At 40.5% G+C, this 21,107-nt stretch overlaps 2 protein-coding genes across 2 annotated transcripts; one reads left to right on the top strand and one right to left on the bottom strand.

Annotated features, from left to right (window-relative positions):
* Positions 1–8,884: 8,884 nt before the first annotated feature.
* MELLADRAFT_88371 (uncharacterized protein) lies at positions 8,885–10,111 on the bottom strand (the record flags this gene model as incomplete). Its single annotated transcript, XM_007411723.1, has 6 exons — positions 8,885–9,011; positions 9,081–9,101; positions 9,260–9,411; positions 9,515–9,521; positions 9,901–9,998; positions 10,049–10,111. The coding sequence occupies 6 exons, from the start codon at positions 10,109–10,111 to the stop codon at positions 8,885–8,887; spliced, it is 468 nt and encodes a 155-aa protein (XP_007411785.1).
* Positions 10,112–19,099: 8,988 nt separating this feature from the next.
* On the top strand, positions 19,100–20,525 carry MELLADRAFT_88372 (uncharacterized protein; the record flags this gene model as incomplete). Its single annotated transcript, XM_007411626.1, has 6 exons — positions 19,100–19,126; positions 19,185–19,349; positions 19,412–19,706; positions 19,792–19,821; positions 19,908–19,997; positions 20,080–20,525. 6 exons carry the CDS (start codon positions 19,100–19,102, stop codon positions 20,523–20,525), a joined length of 1,053 nt encoding a protein of 350 aa, XP_007411688.1.
* Positions 20,526–21,107: the final 582 nt, after the last annotated feature.

The following is a 21,107-nucleotide window of genomic DNA, read 5'->3' on the forward strand; positions in this document are numbered from 1 at the left end:
GCATTTTTATATACCTTTTTCTATCTTTACAAGCTAGCTCGAGTGCGTCAGTAGGCGTCAGTTTTCGGACTTGTTTTAAGTTAGAGATCGTGGCATACCAATGAGACAGGAAGAAGAGTGCTCATATTTCCGCATTGTTTGATAGTCTGCTCTTTATTGGTTGAGGGTGATTTTTAGACATTTTCCGAGTGCTCAGTTCGACAATACCGGCGAGATCATGAGGGATTGGGTCCGTTTAGTTCAATTATCACTTCATTCAGTGATCAATGTGAGCTCTTTGACTTGCGGAAACACCTGCCTTGAGATTGCATCTCATGGACTTCGGAGATTTTGTGAGTCGTAGGGATAAGGATGCATCAGATGTGTTTTCTATACACAGGAGCGCACTGTGCGCACTGCGTTCAAAGTTCACCTGGACAAAGATAGACCTCCAACTTCAAGTCAAATCCGCTCTAGCGCGGCGTCCGCTTCAAGTTCAAGGAATAGGACTCAGGTTGAATTGCTTTCTCTTGGCCCTCGTATGATTTTGCCGAGCGGGCTTGAAGGGCGCAATAGGTAGTGAAAGATGGGTAAGGTACTTGAATCACGAATTGGACCCTGGACGACATTTGAACATGTCCTTTTTCGTATTTTGCCTTGGAATTTGTATCTGTTGTACGAAATCAGAAGCGACGTTGTCATCCATCAGCCATCGTGAGTTCGAGTTGACTTTGAGTATAAGATTGTGATCAGCTCGCGATACTGAAGTTATCCTTTCCTCACACTCACTTCAGTCTTTCGTCCATAGATTGTCAATAGCCAAATCAAAACCAAATATCACAGCTTCAATTTTTCTCCTTATCTTTCATCAAAAGGCCTTCAACTCATAACATCAAGAATTTCAAGAATTTCAGTCAGCCGTTCCAGAAAGGAAAAACAACATGTTCACCGCCTACTTCCTCGTAGCCCTTTGCGCTCTCCCCTCAAGTCTGTCTCTGGCCCAGATAGACAGTGGCCCAGTTATCACATTAATCCCACCCGGCAGTCGTGAGTTTTCCATCCTCTTGTATTCTACGAGACTCTATTAGTGGTAAGTACCTAGGAAGATATAAAAAACATATGTTAACATATTGCTTCACTTCTGTTTAGATTTTTGCAGTGTAGCCTGGTTCCCGCCGGGGGCTAATTCGAACACCAAACCTGGTAGCAACAATAGTAAGACACGCTTTGCGATGTGTCTGTCTCGAGCTCAAAGAAACCTCATCCAGTGCTGAAACTTCTAAATCTCGCGGTCCTTTCCACAACAGTTTGTATAGGCAGAAACTCTTCCTTCACCTGTACAATAATTGGAGTTCCTACAGAACCGAGACGAATGGCACCCAGTTGAGTACTTTCCATATAACACAGTAGCGCTGGAGAGTGAAACCTTCATTGGGTTTTGCTTTTCTATCTGCTCTTCTTTCTTTCAAACGTAGTCAAAGGCTGATTGGTGTTATATCTTGTTCATCAAAAGCGGGTACCACTTGTACTAAAGATGGTCAAAAGATCAAGGACACAATCTGTCCTGGAGGTTATCAGCGCTTTGGCGCAGGGTGTAAGTCGGGCTTCTCAAAAGTTCAAACCTCGTGGTCTCTTACCCCTACGACTCCTTTTCAGTCATCTTCACTTACATGTATGTCTCTCAACAGTTGATTGCTACCAGAAATTTGCTACCAAAGAGTCTGTTCAATGCCAAAGCGTAGAAGTTATGCGTGTGTTCATAGTTTTATCTCCAAAACTAACTTGCTCTCACCCGTCTTTGAGATCTGACCTTAATGTGACTGACACTTGTTTGGCATCTTGTTTTCTTGATTAAAGTTGGTAGTGAATGCAAATGACCAGCCAGCTCTTCTTTTCCCAAAACCTCTATCCTTGGTCTCTGTTTTGAAATACATTTTGTCTGTACCAGAACATGAGTACTTGCCCTGGCAGTGGGAAGGCATAGAAAATCAACAATGTGTTGCACACATAATTTGGTTCTCTATTGTCCTGAAAACAGACAATCAACATTGTGTCTCTCAGCCTGACACTGTCTTTGTATTTTTTTCCAACGTCATATTTTGTGGTCAACTCCTTTCTCTCTCCTGATGTGATGGAAATGTTTTATAAAATGTAAATAATTCATGTGTTTCACAATGAATCATCCTTTGAAGCTTTTTGTGTTTATTTTTTGCTTGAAAGGTTTTCTCAACCACAAGCACGGGGCCCTTCTGACTGGGACCAAGTGAGATACACCTGGTGTACTCTCTCGCCGGGTGGTTGTGTAGGAAAGGTGACAGGAGAATGAGGGATGCTGTGTGGCGCACACCCATGCTTGTCACCTACCCTTCACGTAGCCGACAAGACCATGTCGTGTAGCTTTGTTTACCAGCCAATCAGGGGGGAGATGGGTTGTGCAAGCGCAACCTGGAGCCAATTCAGGCAATGAGTGCATGGCTAATGTGTGAGTTAAGTAGTCTTTGCAGAACCTGTCAGCCAGGCACTTAGCACCCAAATCAGCTTGGACGTTAGTAATCCAAGCAGATTCCGGTGCTGAGCTTGATTGCGGGAGTTAATTAGTCTGCATGCAATCTGTCAGCCAGGTGCCCAACATCCAAATCTGATAGGATTACCGGTTTTCAAGCGGATTTGGGTGCTGAGTACCTGGCTATTGTGTGAGCAAAAGGTCAGCTAGATATGTAAACTGTAGTGGATGCATGCCAGCCATGCTTACCACTCAATGTGAGATTGGATGACTGGAATCTTGGATATAATAAGCAAAAGAGATGAGTACAATGATCTGGATCCTCTTGTTTACCAATGTCGTTGGACAATACCAATTTCAATTGAACACTTCCAAAAAAAATGATTCAAACTCCCCTCAATGAAACAACCTCAAATCAACCTTTTGGCTAGCAACACTGATTTTGTGTGCTGCACTGCAGAGACATGTCAGTTTTTAGACTGCACCACACTGTGAATACCTTGGGTTTGTTGTAGTCTACTTTGCTGTACAACAAGATTATTGGTATCTGTGTTTCTTTTGAACCACAACAACACCTGTTGTGTTAGAGCATCCCCAGTTGTGCCGTAAATTGGTGACATACAGAGGGTTGCACAGATTTTTTAGGGAACTGTTTGAGGTATAAAATTTGAAGCATGTACAGCCATGGTTCCCTAAAGTTTGGCTTGTAGCATAATTTGGGATCTGTGTTTTGGCTTAGATGATTATGAAGATGTGTGATTTGCGGAGAGTACAATTGTACAAGTTGGACCTTATGGGAGAAGTGAGGTACAGAATGATTTAGGGTGCAAGCGGAAAAAGAACATATTTGGCCTATTTTGACTGGCAAATAGAGAATTGTCCAGGATAAGCATGAGCTTGGGGGTAATGGCTGTGAATAAAAATATCCCCAATTTACGTACGTCATGGTTTATGGGACACGGCTGTGGATGCTCTTACATTCCACAGAATAATAGTATTCAATTGGTTTGGCACTGTCACACATTTTGTGTTGCACAACAGACGGGCCCCGGCACAATCAGACCTGGCTATTTGATGTTGTGTCACTCCTTGCAACACATTGCAAGTTGTGGCCTTTTGTTGCTTGCTGTGGTGCAACACAACTCAAACTGCACCTGGTGAGCAGTGTTGTCCTGCACCTGTGGCTTCTAGACTTGACAGATATAAGCCAATGGGAAAAGTGTATTTGCCTTTGGCTATTATACACAACACCCCTACCAACGCACTGCTGCCCTGAAGCAGACAACATGTTGGATCAAAGACCTATGTCAATGTCAAATGCCAGCCCATATTGAATGTTATCACAACCTGTGACTTTGTACATGTGAATACCAACTGTATGTGAATCAATCACATACACATGGACACATACGTAAATTAAATTCACAAATATGTGAATGATGTGAATTTGATTTCCATATATATGAATCATGAAGACCTACATTTAGTGTGATCAAAGAAGTCACATATGTGAATAAAAATCACACCAAATCACATATATTCAAAAAAAATGGTAAAAATCAATCACACATGTGCAATCAAAAGTTACACATATGTAATTACTAGTCACATGGACACATACATGTGAATACACATCACACATGTGTGCATATAACACCACAGGAATCAATTACTCTGAAACCCAATTGAAGAGAGTTGTGGTGACTGGGTTTGCGGCTTTCTTCAATCACAGGTCTTGTATGCCATAGGTTTGCTGATTCCCCTTCAGTCACGGTATTATACATATGTCTCTGGATACTGCTGATGCAAGTCTTACCCTTTTGCCTTTCTTCCCAATATCTCATCCTTGTTTCACAACTATATCTGGCAAATTAAACATACATTGACTTCATCACTGATGTGTCTCTTGGCATCTCACTGGTCTTTAAAAGTGAAGACAGCTGATGAGTTGAGCAAAAGACCTTGAACACAAATAAGAGAGCAGTAGATATAGTGAGTTGTACTTGCAAATGAAAGGTCTGAGGTTGAAAGGGGGTTGTGATGATTTTTTCCATACTGAGGTACAAAGAATGGCAATAATCTGTGGGGTGACTGATAGGAATTCTGTTGAGTGATACCTCCATACATTTGGAGTTAGATTTTGTGATGTAGGGGATCTTGATTCTTGACTGTAGGATATACTGACTCAAAGGAAATCAACAAACCTATGGCAAACCTATGGCAAACCTATGGCAAAGAAAACTTCTGATTGAAAAAAGTAGCAAACCTGGTCACCAAAACTCTCTTCAATTGGGTTTCAGACCAATCCACTAGATAACTTTGTAAAACACTAACCAATATGTTACACATTCAAGATGATAATAAATATTTACTTAATAATTTAATAATCAAATCTAGGTGGTCCCAACTTTTCAGTCCAAAACCACCAGTGTATGGGTTTTGCAAAAACCTTTTGATTCTTGAATCTTACCTTAGAATTATTTGAGATATCAATCTGAGTCTTTCCGAAGAATGTCTTCTTTTGTGATAATCAACAGTAAATCAATAATTACCAGTTCCAAGGAACAGAATATAATTGATAACTGTAGAACCAGATTAGTGAAAAATCTAGATTCCACTACACTGAAAATATCTCTAAAGGAGACCATTTGGAAAGTCTCTAGGTTCTAAAGAACATATTTGTGAGGCAAAGAGTGATTGGTTTTGTGAAACCAAGATCTTTATTTTACGGTTTTAATCTCCAATCTCTACTCTTTGGTGAATCCACTCTATCTTTTCATAATATCTTATTGGAAAGGGGTGGGTGAGTTGGTTTTTAAAAGAAATTTGAAAATTTTTCTAAATGATTATTAATCAATCTGAGATCAGTGATTGGTATTGTTAAAAATACTATTTGTTTCAAATAGGGAAAATTTATTGATAGATTTGGAAACAGATATGAATGACAAAGATAAAAAGTGGACAACAGATGAGAGAAGAGAAACCTTCCTCATCTTGTTTGTGTCCTCCTTAAGAACTCTCTTAATTGTGATTGTAACGTTGGTTATTTAATTACTTATAATTGAAAATTTTACCAGACCCTACATAGTTTAGTCTAGTTACCAATCACTTGTCATCATTCTTTTAACTGGTTCAACCGGATCTATAATGATGTCTTCCCGCCGTGGAAGGAGTTCTTTAGGAGGCACATGTAGTAAAGCGCTACACATACGCGTGGACACCTTCCACCTCCGTTGTGCCTCCTAAGGAAACCTACCATCAATTTCTGTGGTGTAAATTTCACTAAATCACATATACTCAGAAAATGGACAAAAATGGCGACAAGCAATCACACATGTGCAATTAAATGTTAAACATATCTACAGCCCTTGTGAGATATATTGGTAACTTTTGAGGTGATGGGTGTTGCCAAGTTTTACCTAGAGTTTACTCTTTGGTCCAAAACTCCATTTCTTTTGATGTCACATGCCTAAACCTTCTTTTTCCTGCAATATGTGTTTATCTGCATGGTCAAAAAGGAGTTTTTGCCAGTTTTTGCCAGTTTTGGATTAAATCTCGACACAACAAAAAATAAGAAATAGTTATCATTGTTCTCACAACATCTGTAAGTACTAGTCACATCCTTGTGAATACACATCACACACATGTGAATGTGAATTCCATCAAATCACATACAACCATTCCGATATTGCTTGTTGCACCCTTTTGAAAAGAAAAAGTTTATGAGCTTAAAACCTAAGTTTTAACCGGTTAAAACCCAAAATTTGGCTGTATTCCCTTGAATTACAGCTGAGTTGGAAGTTTTATTGAGTAAAACTTAAGTTTCAACTTTTTCTTTTTCAAAACGGAGCGACAAGCAACATCGGAATGGCTGTATATTTAAAATGAAAAAAATATTGGGGAATACCAATCACACACGTGCAATCAAAAGTTGCACATATGGAAGTACAAATCACATATCTATATAAAATGAAAACACATTGTGCAATACCAATCACGCATGTGCAATCAAAAAGGTACACATGATATGTAAGTATCAACCACATACATGTGAATACACATCACACATATCTGAATATGAATATAAATTTCTTACATGTGAATGCAAACACCCATAGATGAATTCAAATCACATATACGTGAATGCACATCACACGTATGTGATTTGAAATCACCTATGTGTGAAAACACATCACACATATGTGAATGTAAATTACATACATGTGAATGCAAACACACATAGGTAATATCAAATGACATACATGTGAATGCACATCACACGCATCTGAATCCAAATCACATACATGTGATGTGCATTCATATATACGTGAATCCAAATTACATACATGTGAATACATATCACATGGATGTTAACCCTAATCACATATATGTGATTGCACATCAAACATATATAAATACCAATCACACATATGTAAATATGCATAATGCATATTACAGATAAGTGGGGAAAAGTTGTCAAAGTGGGCATATGTGAATCATATCAACATGACCCAAGCACCATCTATGATTCAACAAATAACATTTCAAGCAATCAATTGAATGATAAGATGTTATTTAATCACATCTGCCAACCATGCCACTTTGTCTCCAATCATCATCCTCTTCACCATCTTCACCAATGATGTCCAAGTTACCCACTTGCTGACCAAGCTGCCCTATGTCACCTTCCACACGCAACATGTCCTGTTCAAAGACGCTCATCCAGGGCTGTAGCTTGTGGACTTTATGCACTTACAATACATTCCCTGGTTGATTTACTCCTACCCACCAACCATCCCAGTGCTGTATCAATGTGTGATTTAGAACAAGGCAATCAGATATTATTATAAAACAAGACAAACAATGATCTGAATTTGATTGAAAGACTTTATTGGAGAGAATCACTGTGATTTCCTCAAATATCCATCATTTCATTTTTTGTCCAGTATTAGCTGTTGATAATCCAATATAACTTGGTCTTTCATTCCTACTAGGAGTTTGGTAAGAATAGTCTCCAATAGGTGATGAAGTTGAATTCAAATCGCCAGTATAACTCCCTAAAGAAAACCCCAACGCACCAAAAAGTTAAATTACAAACAGACAGAAAGAGAGATTCAAAGGAATGAACAAAACAATCTATTCCCAAACTTTAAACCTTTCACCACATGATTTGGTAACTTTGGTTCTTACATTCAAATTACGTTCAATAATTCTTTCAACTTTGATCCAAAGTTTTTGGTCTTTGAATAGTTGAATGTTCATAATATAGAAGCGAATCTCTCAAATCAGCATAAGCAATAATGCATTATAAACTTGGGTTTGTATGATGCATTCATGACTATAAAGAAGAAGAAACAAAGTATCAGTTTTTGGTGAATGGTAATGATAACCAGATTCCAATTATGAAACAAGACTTACCCCTTCCCTGAGTTTACAATTTCTACTGATTTTTTCACTGTTTCCTTCTCTTCACTAATTTTAATCAATTTTAACTCTCGAAAAACCTTTCGGTTGGTCAGGCCATCGATGGTATTGGAACACTCTTACGTCCATGAACTTGTTGAGGTGTACAGCTAGCCCAAACGTTGGAGGTAGTCGCTGACTTGGGTAAAAAGGATGATTCTCGCTGGATTGGGTGTCCAGTCAAGAGATCAGGAGGTCCCTGCGGCGGATGATGCGTGGAGACTCGGGTGTTGATTTGTTCTTGCTTGACAGAAGAAGCTAGTCTAGGGATGTTTGAGGTTGCACTAGAACTGGATGGCTGCTGCACAACATTGGGAGGTGCAGGTACAGATGACTGAAAACCAATAAAAATGCAACGTTTGATGAGCCATGGAGTTCCTTGACAATAGAAGAAAACTTATGACGCCTTGCGCTTCAAATGCTTAAGCTTCTTATCACTACTACCAGGAGCTTCATAAGATCTGCTTTGACACGGATTATAGTCAGAATGGTTGCCCTCGCCAGCTTCAGTGACCTCATGTGAACTGGTCAGTCTGTTCTTGGGGTTTGTCGTCTTCTTTTTTACACTACCTTCCTCTGGTGGGGTTTGGATTGCAGAAGCCTGTGTTGGAAAATCGGATGAATGACGTTGGACGGGGAGTCGGGACAGGCAAATCATTTTGGTCCCTGGAAGAATAAGCTTGACGTGCGAATTCAATGGTCTGTTCGGTGGTCGTCTTGTATGGGGGTTCTGAATATACGAATTCGTCTGGTGCTAGTTGATCAATTTCTTCTTCCTCTTCAGCGATATCGATTTTTCTCTTAGTAGAACGTTTTGAGGAAGATGGAGTGGGGATGGTCAATCGGTTTTTTGAGGCTTTTTTGGATTCAACTATTCAGGTTAAAGCTCGAGATTTTGGAGTAGTTTCAGCGTCTGCGTCAGTACCGAAGTCTTCTGACTCAGTTGGCCTCAGAAGTGATTTTTTGATCGTTTAGGTTGAGTTCGTGTAGGTAATGGATTCTTGATCTGTTGAATGAGGAGGCTTTTTTGTGGAGCTCTTTCAAGTTGAAATTCTTGATATCAGAACTTGAAAAAACCAAGAAAGTAAATCAAGACGCGAATCCGATTTCAACAGAATGAGTTAAGAAAACGTACCTATACATATCAATATAATGTCTAGCATTTAAAGTCTGATGAAACATAATCGCTCATGTAGGATAAACCGAACCTGGAAGACATAACAAGAAAGTCGTAGCACATCTATTTAAAGATACAAATCCAAAACTTGAAGATTAGTATTCATGTGAAGATGAATGCGATTAAACAAAACTGACCCATCGGTGACCATATCTAGTACAGCACCAAACCTGCTAATTTGTCCCAAAGCTCTAGCAGCTTGACCATCTACTGCATCTAAAAGTTGTAAAATTAAATGCGCAATTGTACAACACTTTGGATGATGACATATAATGTAACGAAACTGTTGCTAGAGCGATTCGAGAATAACCTATTGAGTGAAATTCATTGAAGATCAGCAAAGGTCGAGATCGAGGGGTTTCTCTGAAGATGAAGATGAAAAGAGACTGAACGATTAGACTCGAATAAATAGAAAGCTTTCGGGGTTTGATATGGTGATTTGTTTTGAGATGACTGAAATCTTCGTTAATCGATGCGGTCCCTAACCGAATTGAATGATTTGTTCGAATCAGTGAAACAGATCAAAATAAAGTGAAAGTCGGAATAAAAAAGATGATTCAATTATGAATCAGAATGGTTTCTTTCCAGAGATCGATGATACCAAGATGTTTTCATCTGTACGAGGTGGGTCCAAGTTAGGATGTAATGATAAAGATGAGTTTGATGATGATGATGATGAAGTTTTAGTATCATTTGATGGTGGAAAGTTGAGTCGATTACTCCTTTGTTCATTATCAGTAATCAAAGTCTGAAGATAATGCTGATAGTCTTCACTTACGATTTCTTTTCCATGATTGGAGCCAACTCTACACTTCGTCTTTCTAGGAGTTCATGATTGACACTGTGATCAAACGTGCCATGCGTCAGGGTGATGTTCTTGCAATCGTTTGAAGAGACGCAGAAAAAGACGTTGAAATTTTGCTCACGTTTGACCGACTTGAACAGACTTGGCAGAGCGTACACATAAAGATTGATGGTGGATTTGGCATAGATGGAGAGAAAGTTCAGTGAGCATTGGATCACCGAGCTGCTAAGAATCAGATGGCAGAAATGACTATCTTGAAGGACAACATTAACGATACAGGCTATGGAGTAGCTTGTGAAATCTTCAGAAGTTTCAGCACGAAAAGCAAAGGATGCGTTGCGTGACAAACGAAGAGATTCAAGAGAGAGCTGTCGACAGCGCTTCTCGTGCAAGCAGAGAATGAATGCAAAGAAATATTTCTATATTTATGACAAGACGAAAAAAACGCACGAAAAAACAGAAACAACAACAACAGACATTTGGAATATATACAAATGGATCAGACTGAACATTAGATGAGTGAGAGGAACAAGTAGTGTTCGTAGAAAGGAAATGAGGAACACGCTCAGAGTCTTCAGAGTGAAGCTCAGCATGGATGTCTGAATGCTTATGGTCACTGAGTGTCGAGTACGATCTGAGATACAAGTGTTGTATCAACATCCCCCCTTGCTCGATACTTTCGTGGGTTTTGGAAGTAAATGTGTGGTGATTTCGTGAGTTTCGTTGGAACTTACGTTTCCAATTAAGAGGCGGCACCTGTTCAACATCTCCTTTGGAGCGTTCTTTGTGAGATAATCGGCAGGCATTGTTTTGGTGTCGATCATGTGAGTGGAGATTTGATGTGAGTTTATGAGATCTCGGATAAAATGATGCCTTATGTCGATGTGTTTTGACCGTGAGTTGGTTGCAGACTCTTGTGAGAGGAAAACAGCACCATTGTTGTCGTTGAAAATGCTGAGAGGAGGTAGAGATATGGGAGATGTTGGTATGGGTGTCTGAGTGAGATGAGAAATCATTCGTCGGAACCATAGGCAGTGTTTTGCGCAATCGCCGAGGGCCATATATTCGGCTTCGGTGGTGGATAAAGCTACTGTTGGTTGTCGCCGACTTTTCCATGATACAAGGGAACCTCCTAGGGTGAACACGTAGCCGGTTGTGGATCTTCGAGTGTCTGTGCATGCAGCATAGTCTGCATCAGCATATGCACGCAATTCGGTGGAGGGGACTTCATGGTTTTTGAAAAGTATCCCTCTGTCGATGGTTCCTTGTACATATCGTAGGAGGTGTTTGAGAGCTTTCCAATGGCGGATAGTGTATTTAGATGAGTATCTTGCAAGAGTTGATACTGCATATTGAATGTCGGGTCGAGTGTGCACAGCTGCCCAGTTCAGGCATCCAATAGCTTGTTGGTATGGTAGGTGGGCAGCGTCGGTGATTTCTTCATCGGTTCCCGGGGTTAGTTCGACAGAGGTAGGGAGAGGAGTAGGTGCAGTATTGCAGTGAGTCATGTCAAAACGGTCGAGGACATTCTTTAAGTAGTGTTCTTGAGATAAGTGAATTGTTCTGTTTTTGCGGTCTCGAGTGATTTTGATTCCCAAGTGTAGGGTGGGTTCATTTGTCCATACAAGGTCGTATAATTGATGCAATTTTTCTTTTACCTCTTTCAGTAGAGGTTTAGAATTTGAGAAAGTGAGTCCATCATCTACGTGCATCGGAATGTGAACAAGTTCCTTTTCTCGTCGAAGGGTGAATAGGGAGTTGTCATCTTTTGATGGCATGAAGCCGATGCTACGTAGTTTTGATTCGAGATCTGTGTTGAATTCCCTGTGAGCTTGACGAGTTCCATATATTGATTGACGGAGTAGCCATACTTTCTTAGGATCCTTGGGGTTGTAGAAGCCTTGAACTTGTCGTGTGTATACTGGCATGTGCATCTTTCCTTTTAGGAAAGCAGTAGCGATGTCGAATTGTTCCATTTCCCAGTCTTCAGAAGCACATAAAGAGAAAAGCATGTTCATAGTGTTGGATTGCACAACTGAGGCATAAGTTTTGTCGAAATCTACACCCCAAATCTGGTGGTTTCCTAGAGCAACCCACCTAGCTTTGTACTTTATGATGTTACCATGTTCATCTCGTTTTCTTTTGAAACGCCACATGCCACCAATGATATTAGCTTCTGGTGGTGCGTCGACTAGTTCTCCTACATTATGTGAAGTCAGGGAGTTGAATTCTTTTTCCATGGCTTGGAGCCAGTTGTGTCGCTCCTTTCCTCGCATAGCTTCAGTGTAGGTGGGGCAGTCATCGCTTTTCTTGGCGGCGTATAATGTAAGGTTGCCGTATCTTACAGGTGGTTTACGGTCTCGTAGTGGTCTTTGAGATGAGGTGGTCGAGTTGTTTATTGGAATTGGTTGAGGTTTTGGAATCGGAGATTTGGGTGGGGGTGAAGGTTTGTTGTTGTTTTCTTTGATTTCTGATTCGGACTTGTTCTTTTGATATTTTTCTTCTTCTATTGATTTTTCTGTTATTTTGAGACTTTCTAGATCGGATTTCATTTGTTTGGTAAGTTTGATTTTGATTTTGAGATTGTTTTCTTTTTCTTTTGTGTTATTATTTTGATTTTCTTTTGCTCGATTCATTTTTAGTTCTTGTTCTTTTAATTCTTTTTCTTTTAATTCTTTTAATTCTTTTTCTTTTAAGTTTTGTAATTCTTTTTCTTTTAATTCTTCTAGTTCTTTTTCCTTCAATTCTTTTTCTTTTAGTTCTTTTAAGTCTTTTAATTCTTGTTCTTTTAATTCTTTTAGTTCTTTCTCTTTTAATTCTTTTAGTTCTTTGTCTTTTAATTCTTTTAATTCTTTTTCTTGTAATTCTTTTAGTTCTTTTTCCTTCAATTCTTTTTCTTTTAATTCTTTTTCTTTTAATTCTTTTTCATGTAATGTTTTTGATTCTTGAAATTCTTTTTCTTTCTTTTTGTTGATATTGTGTGGCGCATGTATTGAGTGATGTAGTGGTATGATTTCTTTAGGTGTGAATTCAATTGAGGATGTGTTGTGAGAATCTGAATCCAATACTTTGTTGGATATTGAAAATTCGGAGAAGTTGGGGGATATTGGTGATAGTTGTTGAGGGGTCAGGAAAGGCGATGATATCTGGGATGAAGGTTCTTGTTCGATATGACGTGGTTGTGTTGGGAAATGAGAGAAGGGTCTTTCAGCTGTTTGAGGGTCAGAGATTGTTGATTTTGTGGTGTTGTCTTGATTTGTCGAATTGTTTCTGATGGTGTCAGTTGACATCGGATCTGTTACATGAGCGGTGCCGTCTTCTTCAAACAGAACAAGATGCATATTTTTATTTATTTTTTGCCCTTCTCCTGGCCTCTCAATATTTTTGTGTATCAATAATTTAATTTTCTGCCCAGAAAATATTATCTTTCGTGTAGTGTTGGTTGTTAGGTCCCATAGTCGATACGCCCTTGCACCTTGTTCATATCCCACATGAACGCATAGGCGTGATTTTGCCGAGAGTTTGTTCAGTTCAGTTGATTTTAGTAGTGGATATGCAGCACATCCTAGAACTCGGAGGAATTTTGTATTTGGTTTATGAGTTCCTGTGATGTCAGCATTCCATAAGTCAAGTGGTGTTTCCATGTCGATTGAAGCGTTAGGGGATACGTTAAGAAGATACGATGTTGCCATCATGATTTCTCCCCACAGGAATTTCGGGATATTACCTTCAATCATTGTGGAGCGTGTTCGTTCAAGAATAGATCGGTTGAATCGTTCAGATACTGAGTTTTGTTCGGGAGTTTCCGCTGGGGCACGCTCGAAAGTTATACCTTTTTGTGACAGAAATTCTGTGAATTGGTTAGAGGTGTATTCACCACCTCGGTCTGACTTAAGTATGGCTATTCTTTTGTTTTGGTAACGTTCAACTTCGGTAATAAATTGCACAAATAGAGAGAATACTTGAGATTTTGTTCGCATGATCCTGATACAATTATATCTTGTAGCGTCATCAATAAAAGATACAACATATTTTCCTCCACCTATGGACGCAGTGGGCATTGGCCCTAGAACATCGCTATGTATACGGAATAGAGGAACATCAGATTTGGGGAAATGAGAAGAAAAGGGCAATCGATGGGCTTTTGATAGTGTGCATGATTCACAGTTTAAATTGTTTGAGGAAGCTGGTGATACCTTAGAAAGGGATCTGTAATTCAGGTGACCGAATCGTCGATGCCAGATGTCAGCAGGGACAGAAGCAGGAGCAGCAAATAGATTGGATGATGGACGTGCCTGTGCGAAAAACAGACCATCGGATCCTTTTCCAGTGATGACGTAGTCTTGGATTTCATTCTTTAACATGATGTTGGTTTGGTTGCTAGTGAGAGTAGCACCTTCACGAAGCATTGTTGATACAGATATTATGTTTACTCCGGCTTCGGGGATCAAAAGTACATCCTCAATAGCAACAAGTCTATTTTCTCCAGATCGAGTTTTTCCAATGATATAGGCAGTTCCGGAGAGTTTCGCATTGATTCGTCCATTGTGTCCTCCGATTCCTGAGACATTGACGGGTTGTATGGTGTGTATGTTAGACAAGAGGTTTGCATTGCTAGCTATATGAGTGTTTGCACCGCTGTCAATGAGGAATTGGTCGTTTCTGGTGATTTGAGTTGTTGCATTGAAGGCAGAGTACGTGATGAAATCATTACTTGAATTGTTCTCGACTGCTACATGTGCAGATGCAGAGACGGTGTCGTTTGTATTCGCCATCATAGCTTTGTAACGTTTTGCCATCTCTTCGACGGACAGTGAGTTGGAGTCTTTGTTTTCACTCTTCTTTTGAGTGTAGCATTGGTCGTTGGTGTGTTTCGAGTTCGGGTGAACATGACATAGGTCTTTTGGTGACTTTCCTACTTTTCTATTATCAACTCTGGGGGTTCTTTTTGTTCTAGCAGAGTATGCTTCTTTAAATTTTCCTTCGTTCCCATTGTTGGAGCTAGCTTCTAAACGGAGTCGAGCACATACTTCGCTGGTGGAGATAGTTTTGATATTAGATAGGAAATGTTGGATAATGAGACCAAAATCACTACGAGGGAGGCTGTTAACCAGTAGGATAGCAAATAATCGATCAGATAGTTGAAGATCTTGATCCCCAGCAGTCAAATCACGGATTTTGCTGTGGAGGTCTTGAACTTGAGCGAGGTAATTGGTAATTCCAATAGATGTGTCATATTTTAAACTGAAGAGTTCTGTAAGGGTATTCGCGGTCACAATCCCATTGTCCGAACCGTGTTGAGAAACTAGAGTTTCAAAAGCCGTCTTGGGGTCTTCGATGGATTCAATCGAAGAGCGATTCGAGGAATCGACTGTGTTGCGTATAGCATGCAGAGTTGCTGCTTGTTTCATGTCGAAACGAGCGCGTTCGGAAGGGTCCTTTGGACGTTCAAGGTTTTGCTCGATGAATTCATATAGGCCATTCATTTTTAGGTAAATTTTTAATTCAGTCTTCCAAGCGTATATGTTTCCCATCTCGAGTTTGGGAATGGTGGTGAGAGCTGAAGTACCAAATGATACGGATTTGGAGTTCAAGTCGGACATGATGCTGATCGATTGTTGGAGAGATTCTTTTGAGTCGCTTCCTTTGGACATCAGGGTGGATTTTTAGTTGGTGATCGTAGTCGATAGTGATTAGTAGTGCCTTTGATGGACAAAGGGTTTATGGTATGTATTTAGTGCGCGTCTTGGAGCGCTGGGCTCATAACCTAACGATACAGGCTATGGAGTAGCTTGTGAAATCTTCAGAAGTTTCAGCACGAAAAGCAAAGGATGCGTTGCGTGACAAACGAAGAGATTCAAGAGAGAGCTGTCGACAGCGCTTCTCGTGCAAGCAGAGAATGAATGCAAAGAAATATTTCTATATTTATGACAAGACGAAAAAAACGCACGAAAAAACAGAAACAACAACAACAGACATTTGGAATATATACAAATGGATCAGACTGAACATTAGATGAGTGAGAGGAACAAGTAGTGTTCGTAGAAAGGAAATGAGGAACACGCTCAGAGTCTTCAGAGTGAAGCTCAGCATGGATGTCTGAATGCTTATGGTCACTGAGTGTCGAGTACGATCTGAGATACAAGTGTTGTATCAACAAACATGGTATTGTCTTATTGATTGTTCGGCCCCGAAAGCTAGAGCCACTCACTGAGAACTGATCTCTTCCTTCGAAAAAAGGATTTTCTTGAATTTTCTTATTGATTGTTTCAAAAAGATGGAAGCATAAAACCGGCGCGTAGAAGGAATAAGACTATAAACAACGACATTCAACATTGACAATTTCCATTGATTGAGAACAATCAGAGTAGTGAAGCTCCCAAACAGAAACTACCAAAGTCGGGAGAGTATCGTCATAGAATCACTTGGTTTACAAATCAGCTGGCGTACAAAAAACAAATTGGTGCAATGATGGCTATGATAAGGAGCCAGCTTGGAACTTTGATCAGCATCACGCATAGAAGAGTCCTCTGGAGGAAAGAAATCCTTGCATAAGGTCGGCGTTTGCGTCCACCTCAAGCCCTCCTGAACTTGCCACATACGTCGATTCCACTGACATCTAATTACAACATCCTCCTGTATTAGGACATGGGATGCACTTTATAGTGTTAGGGGGGGAAAAGGTAGGGATCTGACGAGGTTTGAGGGGTCTTGAGCCAGTGTGATTTGTTTTGTGTAGACAGGAACCATAACAATCAGTCAAACAATCTACAAGAGTAGAGTAACGAGAGTTGATGTTCATAATGTTCACTTACGACCTCTTTACAATGATGGGGGTGAAATCTACAGATCTTTGTTGTAGGACTTCACGAGTGCCACTGAGATCAAGCCAGTCATGCGTTAGGTAAAGCTTCTGAGAGGGGGATCAGCAACACAGAGAAAGATGACAAGGCTTTGCTCACGTTTTGTCAACTTGGACAGAGACGGCGGAGACTGTGGCTGTAAGAATAGGTAGAAGATTGAGTAAGATTGAGTACAAATGGAGTTATGGATTAGTGTGTATACAGCTGTTGTGAGAATCATCGGTAAGATTTGAGGACATGTGTGTCGCCGAGATTTAACCAGGGGTTTAATCTCGAGAAAAAAACCGTTTTTTCTCGAGGCCTTGAGGCTAAACCTTAATTAGGTTCCTTCTTCTGTTTTCAACGTAAGTGACATTTAAGAACGGTCCTTCGATGCATACCTCTTGATTCCAGAAATCATTCTTCTTTAGCACGGTTTCTGCTGTCCTTCCGCTTCGACCTCCGGTTCCTCCTCCAGTTCACTTACACCTCCACCCGCCGCCTTGTCGACTAGCCACCTCCTCAACCCTCTTTTTTTGACATGGAATCCAATAAGGATTGATTTTTCGCCATTTACAGGTACGTAAATTCCCACTTTTCAACCAAAGATTTCAATCACCATATTCATCATGCTTCTTTCGATCAATATATGCATCGAAAACAGGTCTGAGGTCATGCGATTTTCAAAAATTTCTATTGAGGAAAGAGGGTACATGTGTTTGAATGATTTCAAGATTTTCAAGCACGAATATCTTTATTATTGTTTGATTCATTGATTATCAGGAAAGAAAAAAGAACAAGGAAAGAGGGTACATTGTTTGTTTCAATTCAAAGTTTTCGAAAACGGATATCATTCTGAATGTTTGATTCATCTCTTATCATGAAAGAAAATCGAACATGATATCATTGATTTCAAAGTTTTCAAATTCAAAATCGTTTATATTTGGTTGAATCATAGGACATCAAAAACTAAAACAAACAGGATATCATTGGTACAAATACTCATTCAATGTAAGTTCTTTTTTCTTCGTGGCCAAACTTTTCTTTCATGTGATTCATTTTTGTCTTTGCCTCCCCTTTATCGTCAAATACAATTCAAAAATGGGGTGATGAGGTCATATGACCTCATCTTCGAAAATGGGGATGGGTTTCTTACGCTTGATTGGTATAAAACCTGGTATAGCATACCAAAGGTTTTGTTTTATCCTTTGTTCGTCTCATCGATCTCACCCAGTCAGTAACTTGGTTCCAATGCTTTTCTTTAAATGCTTTCCTGTTTTTTTAATGCTTTCTCTCATCTTTACCTTGACAAAATGGTTCCCCATTATTTCCCAGATTTCGAAGTTCTCTATCCAAAACCAGCCTTATTTTCAACCGTCCCTCTTCTCCTCGGGCTTCTTATCAGTGTGTCAACTTGTTCCTACTCCCTTGATAGGCTTCGTATTTCTAATTGTTAGGTTATCTGTGTATTATCAGGTTGTCAACATCGCTAATATCAATACTAAGATGTCTAACCCCCAAATCCCCATCAACAACACCTCCAAAGTCAACGTGCCCGTTGTTCAAGGTCACATGAATGCACGTAAGTCTTTCATGTTTTCATGTCATATTGAATTATGGGTGTCTGACGTTGGTTTCCAGTGTTTGAAGAGCCTTCTAATCAAACAGGAAACGACGCCCCAGCAACCTGCCTTCAACAAAACCCGCTTTACCGCATCGGTACCGCCCCTCGTGTTCAATTCGATTGAAGAAACGAAATGACGGTTCAGGTCAAGTTCAAGATCCATACCGAGAAGGAAGTTGAAGTCGACCCGGGTGTATCTACTCGCGTATCTACCCGAGGTCGCAAAGGTGCAGCTGCATCTGCGGTTCGCCACAACCTAATTGAGTCCAAGATGTTCAACCAAGGTAACGTCCTTGAGTTGAAGAAGTGTTTGTTTGGAAAATCTTTAAATGAGTTCAAGAGTATGTGTGGCGATATCTGTGATGTGTATGAGGGTGGTATGCGACACATGGTCCTCTCAAGCCAAATCGCTCCCACCTTGATATGGTTGGGCCAGGTTGGTCGTGAAAAAATCACCCTGGTCGATTATGATACGTGGCAGGCCTTTGTTGACTTGCTTGCGAAGGCAACCAAACACAAGGGCTCGGTGATCATCTTTACTGAGAATGCCAAAGAAAAGGCCAAAAAGGATGCTCAGGTATGTAATACTTTTCTTTCTTTCTCGGCGGTGTGATCTCTTCTTTCGCTAACATTTTCTGATCGTCAGACCTGCGCGGCAAAGGAGTTGATAGCTTCAGCCAGTGGCTCAACTGCTGCCGAAGCGCAGATGGGTGTGCTAACCAAGGAGCTCCAGGTGCGTTATCAAATATCTTTCCTCATGTTATACTGGTCTGACTTTGGTTGTGAGACAGGATGCCCGTGACCGTATTGCCCTTCACGAGTTAACTGCGCAAATTTTTCACGAACAAGCGCAAAAAGGGACCTCTGGTGACGGGGCAATCTTGGTTTTCCCTTGGGATCCCAATTATCTATACCGATTAACCTGGAACGGCGCGTGGGTGTGGGCCAAGGCTGTAGTAAGATTCGATTCTTTATTTATGGAAATCACTGAGGACGCTAATCCTGGTTTTCATGGCAGCAAAACGGAATGGCCACTCGCGAAATCCCTCCCCGAACTTATGAATATCAGGCGATAATGAAGAAAGCCCGCGTATTCCACAAGGCTACCTCTGTCAATGATCGTGTCAAGATGCGGAGCGCTCAATTGGCCATTGACTTGTCTCCTACCTTTCACCGAACTGGTGGATCTCGCACATCTTTTTTTGACCCACCTGCGAAACTCTTATTTCCTGCATCATCGAGCTCGAAAAGGTCTGCCAGTTTTGCCGGCTTCAGTGTCTCTGAACACGAAGTTAAGCCCAGATTATTTCCAGGTAAGCTAAAACCACTCTTGACCTTTCCCCTCTGATTGAAGGATCAATCTTACTAATGATCCTTGCATTGATTAAACCTGTGTAGATGACAAGAAGAAAATCAAATTGGAACCTGGTACGTCTATTTCCTCAAACTCTCAAATGTTATACTATCTAACTATAATCAACATCTCACTAACAAATATTGTACAATCTTTGTAGGCTCTACCTCTGCCAAGTCCAAAGGAATCACGATCAATTTATCTTCCGATCCCCCGTCTGGTCACGAAATGCATATTAAGAAGGAGATAGGTAAGGATTTCTTTTTACTTATGTGTATGTGAATTATGATCAACATGTTGATCAATCCTTTCTTTGGATTCATATCGTATAGTTACACCGAAACCCTTTAGCAAAGGCGTCCCTATCGTAATCTCTTCCGATCCTCCCTCGCCTTCCATCTTTGAATCTTTGGGTAACAACCAATCGGACTATGGACTTGCTGCCTCCCCCACACCTGGTGACTTGAAAGTCAAGGATTCGGCCGTTGAAGAAGCTGTAGCTCCCATTTCGATCCTCGATCATCACGAACCTTCCCAAGACCCGAAGGCCACTGAAAGTGCTCATGCAGCAGCCTTAGAACGGTTCTTGGACCATTGCAACGTGCCAAAGCATGACCAGACCACCCGGATGATCCTCAACAACGCCGGCGTCCAGTCTTGGATGGACTTGATCCCTAGCGTTCAATTTACCAAAACGTCACTCACTGCGCGTGGTATGCACCCAGCGCTTGCCTCACATCTCCTCAGTGAAGCATTGGACCGTGCGCATGAACTCTGAAACGATTTCAATCAAGAAGACCCAGAAAAGGTGGAGGATTCAACCTTTGAGGAAGATTTGGAGTCTTCACCACCTGCTTCACCCGAATATTAATTACCTTCCTTGCTCATCCACCACCACGTCTTAAGTTTCTTCAAACACTACAATGTTTCACCGGTATTGAACTTCATACCTCTTGTTTTCTTGTCATTCTCTTTGAAAGAAGTCGCAGATCAAAAAAAATCAAAGTGTCTTGTTAATGCTGCTACCTCTTTCTATGAAGTCGCAGCTCGAATTCTCTTGAAAGTCTCTTGTTATCTTGTTATTGCTGCTACCTCTTTGTATGAAGTCGCAGCTCGAATTCTCTTGAAAGTCTCTTGTTATCTTGTTATTGCTGCTACCTCTTTGTATGAAGTCGCAGCTCAAATTCTCCTGAAAGTGTCTTGTTATCTTGTGATTTCTGCTACCTCTTTGTATGAAGTCGCAGCTCGAAATCTCGTGAATGTGTCTTGTTATCTTGTGATTTCTGCTACCTCTTTGTATGAAGTTGCAGCTCGAAATCTCGTGAAAGTCTCTTGTGATCTTGTTATCTTGTTATCTTGT

Source organism: Melampsora larici-populina (genome assembly GCF_000204055.1).
Source record: "Melampsora larici-populina 98AG31 unplaced genomic scaffold MELLAscaffold_26, whole genome shotgun sequence".
Taxonomy (NCBI): Eukaryota; Fungi; Basidiomycota; class Pucciniomycetes; order Pucciniales; family Melampsoraceae; genus Melampsora; species Melampsora laricis-populina.